Source organism: Balaenoptera borealis, assembly GCF_965194805.1.
Source record: "Balaenoptera borealis genome assembly, chromosome: 13".
NCBI lineage: Eukaryota > Metazoa > Chordata > Mammalia > Artiodactyla > Balaenopteridae > Balaenoptera > Balaenoptera borealis.
Window position 1 is genome coordinate 64,518,617 of NC_138870.1, and position 15,703 is coordinate 64,534,319.

At 32.9% G+C, this 15,703-nt stretch overlaps 1 protein-coding gene across 1 annotated transcript in view; it reads left to right on the forward strand.

Annotated features, from left to right (window-relative positions):
- The window catches only part of ZDHHC17 (zDHHC palmitoyltransferase 17), a 100,174-nt gene that overhangs the window by 46,929 nt on the left and 37,542 nt on the right, over positions 1–15,703 (forward strand). Inside the window, exons 6-8 of the mRNA XM_082351640.1 lie at positions 2,473–2,537; positions 3,193–3,355; positions 10,789–10,914. Of these exons, the coding sequence (XP_082207766.1) occupies positions 2,473–2,537; positions 3,193–3,355; positions 10,789–10,914 (354 nt within the window). The remainder of the gene's footprint in view (positions 1–2,472; positions 2,538–3,192; positions 3,356–10,788; positions 10,915–15,703) is intronic.

The following is a 15,703-nucleotide window of genomic DNA, read 5'->3' on the forward strand; positions in this document are numbered from 1 at the left end:
GTTATACTGTAAAATATATTCAGTGCTCACTACCAATTCTTTTGGATGGTTTTCAGGAAAAAAAGGGGAAAATACTAAGTAATGGAGCCCTGTTGATCATGGAATTCCCATAACCTTTTGATCTGGGCTTGTTAATTCTTCCTAATAGAGAATACTCATACGTCCAGGCTGAACTTGGAAAAGAAGTACCAAGTTTTAAATCCCGACCCAAAGAAAGAAAAGGTTGAATTTCATTTTTCTTTTAGTACTCTAGAGATGTGGTATAATCTTACATTTTTTATTTTACTTATTAATATTTTAAATACTGTCACTTTTTAAAAAGAATATAAAAAGGCAACTAAAAAGGAAGAAGAAGCTTAAACATAAGAATTTACATGTTTGTTTTAATTGGACATCAAATTTAGTTGAGCTTTCTTCAAACTAGGGCAGTGAAGGAAGTAAAATAAGTGACAGAACTTAACTCTCACATAAGAAATAAGGAAGTATGTCATTTCTTCAGAGAAGATTTTTTTTTTAAGATTTTTATTGGAAAAAAATCAACATGTATAATGTAAATATTGAGTGAGGTTACATGAGATGTTCCCAACAACACGTAAAATAAATTTAGAAATAGATTTGTAGTGATAAGGCATAACATTCGACTACAGTTTTTATGAAAGAGACTAAAACTAATGATGTCCAAGGATATGTGTTGTCACTTGTCAATGTGGTGGTTCTCAGCATTTTTTCTGCCTCAGTACATTTGGATATTTGAGACATACTCCCATCAGTAAGAGTGGCTTACAGAGAACTGCTACACAGAGTTATGAAGTGTTTTATAGTGTACTCACTATAACTCTGTCCTCTCTCCACTGACTGGTAAATTAGATAACATAATTTGGATAAGATCTGCTGGTTTAATGTAATCCAGGAATGGGAGATGGGGAAGGGAAGAAGAGGAAACTTAATATTTATTGAATGTCTGTTATGTTCCAGGCTATGGAATTAGTTTGCTTTACACATATTATTCCATTTAATCCTCACAGGGGTTTTATGAAGCCATTATTTGTATTCAAATTTGTAGGTGGGAAAGCTGAGGTTCAGAGAATTAAAGTATTTTTGCCAATTTTATAGTTATTAAGTGGTAGAGCTAGGAATTCAAAATCATGTCTGTCTTATTCTAAAGCCCATGCCTTTCCCAAGCCTAGAAGAGTAGATAGATAAACATGTCTTTTCATTTAACAAATGTTTTTTGATTATCTACTCTTCTGGGCACTGAGAATACAAAGATGAATTTAAAATAATTTCTATCTTCAGAGAAGTCCTGTTCTAGTTAATGAGACAGGTGCCTCAGGCAGATTGGAGTGGATCAGGAGAAGGAATTTTAGGAAAGTGAAACTGATAGAATCCCTGATACATCAGCATGTCTTGAAAGGAGATTTAGGTAACTTGAGAAGAGTTTTGGTTGAACAGGTAGTAGTTTTAATTCTGATTTGCTAAAAAGAAAGAAAAAGAAAACTAAGGAAAAGGGAGAAAAAATGCAGTACCAAGGAAAGCAAAAAAGTTGGGTAGGAGAGGAAAGTAATCATGGTTTACTACATACCTTGTTGGGAATAGTATTCATATATATTTATAATAATGTAAATATCAAATATTTGTAGAACTAGAATTACAATAGATCTTTTCAGAGGAAAGAGTAGGAAAGGTGCATATTTGTGATGGGACAGTGAGAAGAAAGAGAGAATTTGCCATTTTACATATTGAGGATATGTAAAATATGCATATTTAGGATAATGCCTAAAGCTGAAAAATCAAAAAGTAGCAATTCAGGTATCTTATTTTAAAGATGTGGAGGTAAAGACCAAAGTAATGAGCTAATAAAAAAAGTGAAAATGGTGGGGAGTAAGACTGAGGATTGCTTTATTACCTTGCTTTTTCACCACAAACTTTGTAGAATTAGTTAATTCTAAAAATATTTATGTGTAGTGACATAGTGATAAAAAGCAAACAAACTTTTTTGAATCTGTTGAAGTTTATTGAATTTATTCTTTGTTTTAAAATGCCTAGGAATAAACAGGGTATTATTATTCCCTCCTATCATGAATTAGTATAAATAAGTTTTTCAGAGACATAAGTCATTTATTTAATCGATCCTTTGAGGGTGAAAGATCAAGAGTATGTCAAGATCTTTAAATGAAAACATTGAAAGGCTGAGTGAAGCATCTTAAAAGGGAAAACGAGAAATAGAAGTTAATTAAATATTGAATATATACTTGATATATGTCAATTAGATGCTTATATCCACATTAATTAAAATATTCAGTGATAATAGTTTTATTTTAAAGTTAAGAAAGAAAAAGTTTCATAAATCACCCTTGATTGAGTGCTGTTATTATGTTGGCTTCTCCTGTGATGTGTAAATTATATTTTTCTCAGTAAATTTGGTAAGAACTTAGAAGTTTTTACTGTCTGACTTTCTTTTTACTATATCAGGATGTAGATATGATGGATCAGAATGGGATGACGCCTTTAATGTGGGCAGCTTATAGAACACATAGGTATGTAACCGTTTATAAAATACTTATTCAGATAATTTTCAGCATAATAAAATGTAAAATAAGTGATGAGAAAAAGCAATTAATGTTATACTTACTAATATTTAAAATTCTTATAATGAGTACATAGTATATAACATAAATTACCTTTTTGGATGTTTTGAGTTTCTATGTTTACCTTTATGTTGGTAATTGTAGTATCCTTAAGGTATTCTTCTTTTAACAATTTCCAAGAATGGAAGATGTTACCTTCTTTTTAAAAAGTGACTCATTTTTTATGTGATTTGCATATTGGCAAGTTTAACATACTAATTAGTAAGTTGCCTTAAATCATTTTTGGAACAATCTAGATTTAAATTTAAATTTTTAATTGTTTAATTATATAGATATTAATGGCATTAATCCCTAGGTGAAAAATAATAAATGTCAGGACGAAGTGTGCTCTCTCTTCAGAGTAGTTTAGGTTATATGGTGTTGCATGTATTTAATACTTCATATTAAGAATGTTGTCTCATTACTCATTATAAAGTTGTTGAAAATAGGTTAGAATAGAAGTGTTCCAAGATGGAATGCAGCCACAATCAGTTTAGTATCTGTAATGATTTCTATAATTGAAATTAGGGTTGTTGTTGTTGTTGTGTTTTTTTTTCCTTTTCAGTGTGGATCCAACTAGATTGCTTTTAACATTCAATGTTTCAGTTAACCTTGGTGACAAGTATCACAAAAACACTGCTCTGCATTGGGCAGTACTAGCAGGGAATACCACAGTCATTAGTCTTCTTCTGGAAGCTGGAGCTAATGTCGATGCCCAGAATATCAAGGTAAAACTAGCCTGTATTGATTGTGCTTTGTGAAGTGTGGTTACCAAGATGGGAATTCCTTAATAAAACATAGGTTTTTTGACAGACTTTCAGAGGTGGAAGAAACTTCTCATTTAAGCTCAACCCTTTGCTTCCATGCAAGAATTTGTTTTGAAAGACTGATTTATTTACTTTCGTCTTTTTAGTATTGGAGTAATTTTCAGATTTTGGTGGCCTTTTCATTAGTGAATTCTTACTGACTTCTGGAAATTAAATTACATAATCTGTTTTTATAGCTGAGTAGAATAGTTTTCTGGTTTCTTTAAGAAGATCATTGCAGAGAAGCACAAGTTTATATCACAAGTATGCATAATAACTTTTAGTAATTTTTTGACTTGGTCATTGATTGTCTCATTTTTTTAAAGGTCAAGACCTTTAAATTTGATAATCACCTTCATGATGTTTATAGGAGAACTCCTCTCCCCCAAATGCTGGACTAATCCAGGAAAAGTATACCAAAAAAGTATACAAAATTATCTAAGAGCAAAGCACAATTAACATTTACACTCTGAGCATTTAGAAATTTATAAACATTTTATGAATACCTGCAAGAAAATGCTATTGGTAGTCTTAAATTTTGGTTAACCATTCTCATTTTTAAAGCTTCAGGATCCACCATGTCTTCAGCAACAGACTCTTTCTGTGAAATGACTTAAAAGTTTTAAACATCATCTTTTAATAATGTGCATTCATAAATATCTTTGTGCCCGTTGACAAATTTTCTTTCATTTTGACTATAGACCGTAGTATTTTCTGAGTCATGCTTCTTAAATTTGTAAGGAATATGTGCTAATTAAATATGAAAGGAGTTCGAGTCATATAATAATCTAAAATGCCAATCAAAAAGTAGGTTATCTCCTGCTGGATCAGGGCATCTTTTTATGTTGCAATGAATAGTTCTTCCTCTATTTGATTACTCTAAGAAGAGAAGGTTAAACTACTAAAATAAAATAGTTTAAATTTATTTACGATTATAACCAATTTTTAGAAATGAGTCTAATTAGTTAAAAGTAAATATCAAATATCTTATTGGAAACTGTAAGAAATTGAGAAAACCATGTATTTTCTTTTTCTTTTTTTTAAATTTCAAGTCTTCGTGTCTTTACCCAAAGTGATCAGAATGGTCTAGTATCTGCTAGTAAATGTATGGAAAGAGGAAAGTCAACTTACCATAGTGCCTGACATGTGATGGGCGCTCTAAGTATTTGTTGACTGACTGAAGATCCGTGTAGTCTTGAGCTTTACCTCTAAGCTAGTTTTCATGACTATGCTAGCATACCTCTCTGCCACTTCTGAAATCGTAGAGAGAAATTTTTGCTTTTCCAAACATTTTTAAATAGGAAGTTCTGAAAAGTTCATAACACTGTGATTAGTAAATTAGGCTGACCCCATGGCCTAAAGTATAAGAAAGGAGGAGTTTGACTAAACCTGACCAATATCCCCATGAGAAAAAATTAATGAGATGACCTTATGTTTTATTATCTGAATTGCTTTAGAGTGTTATTTTTTCATCTCTTAGCTACTAGATAGCCATTCCTAAAGTGAGTCATGCCCCAGGAATACATTTCCAGTATTTAGTGTTATATTTTTGAAAAAATAGAACCAATTTCACTACAGCAAATAGTGAGTCTCCATAGACTTCGCAAAAGTCATATAAATATATTGAAATTACATTTGTACCAAAGAATTATTATGACAAGATTACTGCACAGTTTTGGAATTTGAAACTAGTAGTGTATATTTTCAGAACATTTAAAAATATCTTTTCTTACCATATAAAATTTTAGATAACTTCTCTTCATTCATGAACTTTAAGTATTTGAGGTGTGGTTTGTAAGTTTAATGTCTTTTCAACTTGTACTCCACATTAACCATTGTATAAACTTTTGATTAGTCTTAGTAAAAGAAATAATCTATAATGAATTTCAACAGAAAGGTAATGGTAAGAATGGAGATAGTTGAACTGATTTAAATGGTTCAAACCTTGTATTTTTTAATGTTTTATAGGCTCAGCACATGAATTATTTGGTACCAAGATGGGATAAACTGGAATGCAGCTTCCTTAACTAGTACAGTTCATGTGACTACGTTCCAGAGTCTATTGTGTCAAATAATTGAGCTACTTATTGTACCTGTAGAACTTTTACTGAAACACATCTATTTTTTTTTTGGTTACTTTCTTTTTATTAATGTTTTAATTTTATCTGACTGTATCATCAAGGTTGGCCATTGACAAAAAGAAGTTATTTTAAATATAATTCCTTGCTAGCTCTGGAGTAACATTTTTTTTTAACTTTTTATGAGGTATAATTGGTATATAACATTATACAACTTTCAGGTGTACAACATAATGATTTGACATCTGTACACATTGCAAAATGACCAACAAGTCCAGTCAACATCCATCACCATACACAGTCACAAAATTTTCTTTTTTCTTGTGATGCAAACCCTCAAGCTTTGCTCTTAGCAACTTCTGAATATGCACTATAGTATTATTATTATTTTTTTTAATAATTTTTTTTTTTTTGGCTGCACTGGGTCTTATTTATAGTGTGCGGGATCTTTGTTGCGGCACGCGGACTCTCTTAGTTGCGGCATGCGGACTCTCTTAGTTGCGGCAGGCAGGCTTCTTAGTTGCGGTGTATGGACTCTTAGTTGCGGTGTGCGGACTCTTAATTGTGGCATGCAAACTCCTAGTTACGGCATGCGTGCGGGATCTAGTTTCCCGACCAGGGGTCGAACCGGGGCCCCCTGCATTGGGAGCATGGAGTCTTACCCACTGGACCACCAAGGAAGTACCTGCACTATAGTATTATTAACTATAGTTGCCATTATGTACATTACATCCTCGTGACTTATTTCTTTTAGAACTGGAAGTTTGTACCTTTGACCCCCTTCACTAATCTTCCTCACCCCCCACAGTGCACTGCCTACCTCTGACAATCACCAATCTGTTCTCTGTATTTATGAGCTTGAGTTTTGTTGTTGTTGTTATTTATTTTTTTGTTTAGATTCCACATATAAGTGATATCATATGGTATTTGTTTTTCTCTGTTTGACTTATTTGGAGTGACATTGTTTTTAAAGGAAATAAAGTCTAAGGAGTTGCTTCAGTTGCTCAGGGAACATTTATACTTTCAGAGTAAAAATAATCTTTTTTAACCACACTGGTGAAAAAGTAGATTTTTGTTTAAAAATGTACTTTTAATGTAATTAAAAGGATGAAATAAGTATCAAATACCTTTTCTACTGGAATCTGGCTGATTCCTAATATACTGAAGTCTAGTTATCACCTTCTAGTGGAAACCATTCATTCTTTCAACAGATATTTGTTTAATGCTGAGGAGTCAGTGTTTAAGATAGATGAAGTCCCTATTCTGTCAGAACTTATACTGTATTGAGGAAATGGACAATAAGTAAATTAAAAACATATACACATAGGCAAATGTGGTCATGACGAGGGCTAAGGGGGTCACATCAGATGAGAGTGATTTGTGAATGCCTCTGAGATGACATTTGCTTTGAGACTTGTCTGATGAGGGATCAGTTATGCAAAGATACATGGGAAAAACCTTTCCATGTAGAACAGCGGTCCCCAACCTTTTTGGCACCAGGGAACAGTTTTGTGGAAGACAGTTTTTCCACGGACTGGGGTGGGGGGCAATAAATGTAATTCAAGTGCATTACGTTTATTGTGCACTTTATTTTTATTATTATTACATTGTAATATATGATGAAATAATTTTACAATTCACCATAATGCCGACAGGAGGCAGAGCTCAGGCGGTAATGCAAGCGATGGAGAGCGGCTGTAAATACAGATGAAACTTCACTTGCTTGCCAGCCGCTCACTACCTGCTGTGCGGCCCGGTTCCTAACAGGCCACAGACCAGTACTGGCCCGGGAGTTGGGGACCCCTGATGTAGAGGAACCTACAAATGCAAGTCCCAAGGCCACGAATAAGCTTGCCATGTTAGAGGTGTAGAAATGACAGCTTTGACCAAGCAGTGAGACACTGAGAGAGAGAGACAGGTACAAGGCCATGATAAGGAACTTTAATTGTATTCTCAGTCATGAGAAATAGTTGGAAGGATTTATGTAGAATGGTTATATAATCTTTGTGTTTTTAATATTTTTTAAAAAATTACTTTGGTATTTGGAGAATGTATTGAAGAATTAAGAAAATGGAAGGGATAGATGCAGATCAGTTAGGCTTTCATAATAAATCAGGCAAGTGATGATGTTAGTTTAGCCTATGATTGTAGAAGTAGTGATGGAGTGAAATGAATGGATTTGGAAATGATAGTTTAGAGTAGAAAAGAAAAGGTAGATTAGAAATGAAGGTGAAAGAAAAAAACATCGATGACTTAGATTTTGGTTTGAATAACTGAGTGTCTTGTGATATGTATTGAAGTTGTGAAGATAGAAGGAAACAGACTTTTTTGGGAATGAAGGCAATAGAAATTGGTTCTGTTTTAGTCATATATAATTTGAGGTGGTGCGTTTTAGCTATGTGAAATGTCAAGCTAATTAAGTAAACTTAATTTTGAAAGTGAAAAATTCATTAATAAAAAAAAAAACCAACCTAGATTGTTTGTCCTAGAATTTGACAAAGTCGATTCATAGCTGTGTATTTTTCCATTTTTCATTTTAAGTCTTGAGAAAGAAAGTCTGGTTGATAATCATAAATTGTACCAAGATGGAACCTGTAAATCTGGATATGGCTTTAATAGCTAGTAAAAGTTACATTCTTCAAAGAATATGAAAAATTATACTTAGTTATAATATTTATTGATTGGCCCTATTTCTTCTAAAATAGCTATTTCCTAAATAAAATTAAGCTTAAGTTTCTTAGAAATCTGTCTTTATATTAACTAGATATCCTTGTAAATTAGTTATTTGAGTAAGGGATTCAATTCTTTTAATATACAAATTATTCTTTTATCAAAATAAGAACTTATTTTGCAGACAATAAATATTAAATGATAGGTGACTTTAAAATGACTACTTTGATCCTTAGAAGGATTAGGAATGGCCATAAGCCCTTGATTAGAGGTTCTCAATCTGGGACCCAGCAGTGGATTTTGGTTAAGGGGTGGGTCCATGGACTTCTGAAATTGTTATAAATAAACTATCAGCACTTTTCTGGGGAGAGAGTCAATGTCTTTTCATCAGACATGACTTAAATGAGTTCAAAAACCATGGCCCCAGATACTGGTTACATAGAATAAATTCAAATCTTCTGAAGTAATAACAGTGAGGAGGGGGAGTGATTTGGGACACTAAGACTTTAAGAAAAATGACCTATGCAGTAATCCCTTTTCATGGTAGCATCTCATTTGTGAATTTAAAGAATATTTCACCCCCTTGCACATGATTTTGGTTGATAAATTTAGATGAATTGAGTTTGGGGAGGGCAGTTAATCTGAGTGCTGCCTACGCATTTATGATTTTTCTTTCTAAAGTTATCAAAGGACATAATTTTTAGCTTGTGCAAAATATAAAATTACTGAGCTTTGTTAATTAATATATTGAAAAACGCTTACATGGTTTCTTGAAAAGAGGTAAGAAACTATTTTCAGAAAATACCTCTTAAGTACCCCACCTAGATGGTCTCCAAGGAAGAATTTTCCTTAGTTTTAATAATGAAGTTCCACCTCACTTAGGCAAAAAGTGATCTTCCACCTGCCACCTTCCATAATGTGTATCACACCAAAACCCCTGAAGAATTTCTTTTATTACCAGTTAGTTACATAGTCTATAAATACTCCATGATTCTTGTTATTACTGCTGTTGTTATTATCATTTACTATTTTGGCCGACACATGGAGTGTTCAAATATAGACTTGACTTGGAACCCTGGTTTTAGTATAATTCTTTAAATTAATTGCTTGTTTATTTTACCAGCTGAAAAAAAGAACTGTATAAAAGTAGTCAGATGACTAGAGGAGTAGTTGAAAGATTGCTTAAAGCTCCCTCCATCTTTTTATCTAGGCAATCCTTAGGTGTCACATGGCCCTCTAGTGGAAGGGATGCTCAGCTGGACCGAGGCAACTGCAGGATATTCTCTGGGAGTTGTTACCCAAGGGATTGCTTTTATTCAGGTAATCTTTTAGTTTGGATTAATTAGCTGGTTCTGACAACCTAGGTGACATAGAATTTTGGAATAGGTAAGGAGATATTTTAAAACAAATATCCCTATTTGTGGAAGACTCACCTAGATTAGCCCATTTCTTATTAAATACTATTGATCTTTTTATTAAAGAATTGGTTAGGCTTTTTGTTTTTATTGTTGTGTTGTTATTGTTGTTGCTCTTGGTGGTAGTGGTGTGTTTATTTTGTTGTTTGGTTCTTATTATTTTTCAGTGTTTTTTTTTTTAAATTAAATAAACTGTACTCCATACTTGATTAATAATTATCTCTCATAAGTAAGGAACCCAAGGCTCCTTATTTCTTTATTTTCATCCAGTTTTTTAAAATAAAATTTTAACATGTTTTTTCTTTTTTTAAAGTAATTTTCAATATTCATCCAGAATTCTTGAAATGTTGGTGAACAAAATTATTAATTTTACTTTTCTGTTTAAGGAAGGAGATAAAGAGTGGAGAATATTAAATAGAATAAAAATGTGGGTATCTAACTTGCAAAAGGAGAAATAAGATTTTAAATTAATAAAGGCAAAAAGAAGCATAGATCTAGAGTTGGAGACACTCATTTCTTGTTTCTTACTGCCTTTAAAACATTTTAGTTCTGTTATACTCTTTGGAATTCTTTTTCTTGCAGTTAAAGGGAGCTACAAGTCTATAATGTAAGTTTAACCATTTTTTGTTACTACCCGTGTTCTCTTTGGAAATTCCTGGATGGGTGAATGAATTTAACATGATCAAGAATACCAATATAACAGTAGAAGTGGAAGTTGACTTTTCTCTTTCTTCCCTGTTCTTTTCTTCAGACTTTGTTCATCACTGAAATTAAACTGAGAGGTTTCTGGCAGTTTGGTATTACAGCAGGATGGTTTGTAGCAATAACTATTACTAATGAAACCCTTAAAGAATATGAAATAACTGGATAAACTTAATGGTAGCCTCTGATCCAGCAGGTGCTAAAATACCTACTTTTTGATTACTCTCTAAGTTAAAATGCAAGCAAATATAGAATCTATAGAATAAGAGGTGTAAATACATTTTCTGATTGAACCTTGAATGGGAACGTATAAGTAATATATGATTTAGAGTCTTTTAGTAATTGACTTTGCCAAATGTAAAAACAATGTTAATGAACTAATACTGCAGTCAATTTATTTTTGTGGAAGTGCTTTAAAAGTTAGTAAACAAAATATTCTGCTTTTCCTTTCATTTTTTTTAACGTGAATTTCTTCTGCTTATATTATCAGGGTGAATCAGCACTTGATTTGGCAAAGCAGAGAAAAAATGTGTGGATGATCAACCATTTGCAAGAGGCAAGGCAAGCAAAGGGATATGACAATCCATCTTTCCTTAGAAAGTTGAAAGCTGATAAGGTAAATTCATGACTGAAGATTTTCAATATGTAGTCTTTTTAAGTACGATTCATAAGCATATTTTCTTAGCATGAATATTTACATTTACAGCCTTTAATCTTGGCATTGGCCAGTGTAATTTTTAAAACTTTATTTCACCCAAGTAAATAAAGGTAGATACCAAAGTTTAAGAAAGATGGTATATGTGAAATTGTTTAAATTTCCGTAGGCTACTAACATAAGCTTTAATGCATTAATTCAGCTGGCCTTTGTTAAGTAATAGAGAGATAATAAAAGTTTTTCCTGTTTAAGTGTATTTGTTAGTGTAGTAATCAATTGGGAAAAATCTTAGTCATATATATATATCTTTTTAAAAACTACTCACAACTCTAGCTATAGTTAATTTAAGCTTTTCATTCTTTTATAATATGTCATAACTTTTATTAGAAAGGGAGAAACTTATTATTCACTTCTCTTTAGAAAGTTCATTTTAGATCTTCCGTAAAACCTTCAATTTTTAACTGTATGACTATTGGCTCAGTTGCCTAATTGTATGATTTCAAAACTAAGAACATTTTCCCGAAAGACAGGTCTGTATTTCTTAAAAATTTATTTCCGTAAAAGGAAAAATTAGCTGACAGTTTTTTTGTATACCAAAATAGTTGACAAGGTATTTGCTAACTTGTCAGTAATCACAACTTGAATGGCATTAAGCCTTGGATATCATATGTGTCCTATTTAGGCTGCTCTAGTGGTAATACTGTTTGTATAAAGTTAACATTGATCTATCTGTTACTAGAACAAAATAAGTTTTGGGTAAAGGGAAGTAGACTTGAGAGCATGCCTCATTTATTTGTAGGAGTTCAGACTTCCTTAATGAGCTGAAAAGTTCACTGGTCCATTACTTAGACTTCAGAAGAATTAGATTTATAGTTTATAAACTTGCCTATTATCAGTCCCATATTTGAGACTAAGGAGCAGTTTCTGCATGTCATGTCAACTTTTCATTTCACTATTAGATATGATATTAAAAATAGTTAATTATTTATTTACTTTGATGTTGCTCTGTCCTCTAGAATTCAGAGCAGTTTTGCTCAACACAGTAAAAAATGGCTAATTTCTCATAATAACTAGGCTACTAGTAAAAATGTCTTTTATTACTCTGGAAAACCCCATTGTCTTTATATGTTCATTTTGCTTAGTGTAAATATGCTAAAGGGTATTTTTTTAATGTATTGTCAGATGAAAATGACTTTGTAAATTCTAGATGTTTATTAATATATAAAGTTATTTATTATAGCAGTAATGAACTCTATATCAGGGTTATGTGTTCGGATATGGTTTCTTTTTAAAAGGCTGCCTCATTAAAAGTTTAGCACAATTTTATTAACATTTGTGTATATTATTGTGATCAGTTCAGAAATTGCATATTCCTGATTTTTTGGGTTTTGTTTTTTTGCATTAGTAGCTTTAAATATATTATGCATTCTAAAAAGGTCACTAGATAAAAATATATGATGGATTGGGGCTTTGTGTAATTAAGTATTTGTGTAGACTGTTCTCTTTCCATCTCACATTAGAAAAATTTAAATTATGAACATGACTTGGTTTGCTAGTCTGTGAAGTATGTTCTGTATTTAAAACTAAACAAGAAAACACCCAGGACTCAATAGCTTTTTACTAAAAATAAGTCATCCCAAAAGGGAAAAAAAGATATTTTTGGACAGTGATAGTAGACAGATATGAAAGGAGTCTTGATTTTAGAAAACTATTTTAAAAGCTGTTTGATTTTTAAGATTAGAAGATTTTAGGCAGATTTATGGTTAAATAAGTGTTACTTGCTTATTAATGAGTTAGAAAGAAATCTCTAAATCAGTGTCTCTCAGAATTTAAAAACCCACGATCCCTTTTGTTAACAGTGGAAATCTCACAGGTATTACTTTTTAATGTTGTTTATTGATTATGTGAGAATAAATGTGGGAAGATGGAGTAGATGTATTTTTTTCCCTATTCCTTCCTGCCAAGTACAACTAAAAAACCTGGACATTATGTACAAAACAAATATAGGAAGACTGAAGATGGAGAGAAGGTGGCAGAGCAGGTAGGGAGCTAAGGATCCAAAGAATGACATGGTGGTGAGTTCCCTGCGTTTTCTTTTTTTGCCTCATATTTCCCAGAAGAGGAACTGACAAAGCCAACAACCCAGAATCATGAATGGTACAGACAAAAAACGCTCCCCAAAAACCTGCTTTTTAGCCAAAGGACCACAAAAGAGGCAGCTTATTTAGCAAGATAGAAACTTTTAGAAAATAACTTTCTACTACAGCCAAACACAACAGAAAAAAACATGGCTCCACCCTGACTCACAACAGCAAAGGCCTAGACTTCCGCCCTTACCAGGCTATAATGATGTGCCCCAACTTCTCTACTGGGGTGGTGTCAGGGAAGGTGGAGTGGAGAGTTGGGACTTTCATCCCCACTGGCTGTTAATGAGGTCCCATCCCCTGCTGTTATCAGTGGAGACCACATAGAAAACAGTAATGAGGCACTTGTAACCCTCCCAGTCAAGGAGATACCAGTAGAGGTATAGTGGAGAGCTGAAAGTCCCACCTTTGCCTGTCCGTAATGAGGAAACCCCTCCTCAGGTGTCAGTGAAGGCCCCCTTGGGATCCTGGACTTTCACCTCACCTGCCAGTAATGAGAAGATGTCTCACTTCCCTCCCCCTGCCTACATCAGAGGAATCCACATAAAAGAAAAGGTTTAAATAAGATCCAGTGTCTCATAATACCCAAAATGTCTAGGTTTCAAACAAAAACCACATATCAAACCAAGAATCGAGAAGATCTAACTGAATGAAAAGACGATCAGTAGATGCCAGTGTGATGACAGAGATGTTGGAATTATCTGACAGAAGAATTTAACAATCATCATAAAAAGCCTTTAGTGAATACTTATGAACATGCTTGAAACAACTGAAAAATAGAGTCTCAGCGAAGAAATAGAACTATAGAAATAGAATATAAAGAAGAACCAAATGGAAATTTTAAAACGGAAAATTATAATAGCCAAAATAAAAAAGAGTCAGTGGATGAGCTCAACAGCAGAAGAGAGGAGACAGAGGAAAGAATCAATGACCTTGAAGATAGACAATAAAAATTACCTGTTTTCAACAACAAAAGGAAATAAACTGAGAAAAACAAGCAAAACAGAACAGAACTTGAGGGACCTGTGGTTATACCAGAATATCTAACACTGATATGATTGGAGTACCAGAAGAAGAAAAGCGGGTGGAGCTGAAAAAGTACTCAAACATAGAATGGCCAAAAAACCCCCAAATTTGGCAAAAGACAGACCTGCAGATTAAAAGTGGAGCAAACCCTAAACAGAATAAACTCAAATCCAAACCAAACACATCATAGTCAAACTTCTGGAAACTAAAGACTAAGAAATAAAAATCTTGAAGTCCCCTTACCAGTAGGGGTAACATTATTCAAGAACACTGGATTTCTCATCAGAAACAGTAGAGGCAAAAGGAGTTGCCACATTTTCCAAGTGCTGGATGGAAAGAACTTTCAATCCAGAATCCTTTATCCAGTGAAAATATCTTTCAGGAATGAAGGAGAAGTCAACACATTTTCAGATAAAGGAAAAGTTAAGAGAATTTGTGGCCAGCAGACCTGCCCTAAAAAAATGGCTAAGAGAAGTTCTTTATACAGGAGGAAAATGATAAAAGAAAGAATCTTGGAACATAAGATCATGGTAAGCAAAATTATGGGTAAATACAGTAGACTTTCCTTCTTATCCTATGTCTTCCAAATTATGTTTGACAGTTGAAGCAAAATTATAATACTGTTTGATGTGGATCTAAATGTATGTAGAAAACATATTTGAGACTATTTATAATGTAAACAGGGGAGGGTAGAGGGACATTGATGGAGGTAAGGGTTCCACAGCTCACTTGAATTGGTAAAATGATGACACCAGTATACTGTGATGTTATATTTATATAATACTTAGAGTACCCACTAAAAAAGTTATTCAGAGACATATACTCAAAAACACCATAGATAAAATAAAATTCTAAAAAGCTTTTCAGTAACCCACAAGAAGTTAGGAAAAAGAAACCAGAAACAAAGACACAGAACAAACAAAAAAACAAAAAATAAAATTATAGATTTAAACCCTAACATATCAATAATTAGAGTAACTGTAAATGGTCTAAATATACCAATTAAAAGACAGATATTGGCAGTGTGGATTACAAAGTGTGACTCAACTATATGCTGTCTGTAAGAAACTCACTTCACATACAAGAATATTGGCAAGTTACTTATATGGGCAAGTAGCAGAATGGAAATGACATATGATACCAAAAGCAGGCGAAGACAGTACAGAAAGGAAAACTATAGGCGTACCTCATTTTATTGCATTTCACAGATATTTCGTTTTTGTTTGTTTGTTTGTTTTTGCAAAGTGAAGGTTTGTGGCAATCTGCATCTAGTAAGTCTTGTTGGTGCCATCTTTCCAACAGCATTTGCTTACTTTGTGTCTCCATGTCACATTTTGGTAATTCTCCCAATATTTCAAACCCTCCACTAGCAAAAAGATTATGACTTGATGAAGGCTCAGATGATGGTTAGCATTTTTTAGCAATAAAGTATTTTTTACTTAAAGTGTGTACAGTGTTTTTTTAGACATAATGCTATTTCATGCTTAATAGACTGCAGTATATTGTAAACATAACTTTTTAAAATTGAAATGTTGATGTCCAATATTATGTCAGTTTCAGATGTACTACATAGTGATTTC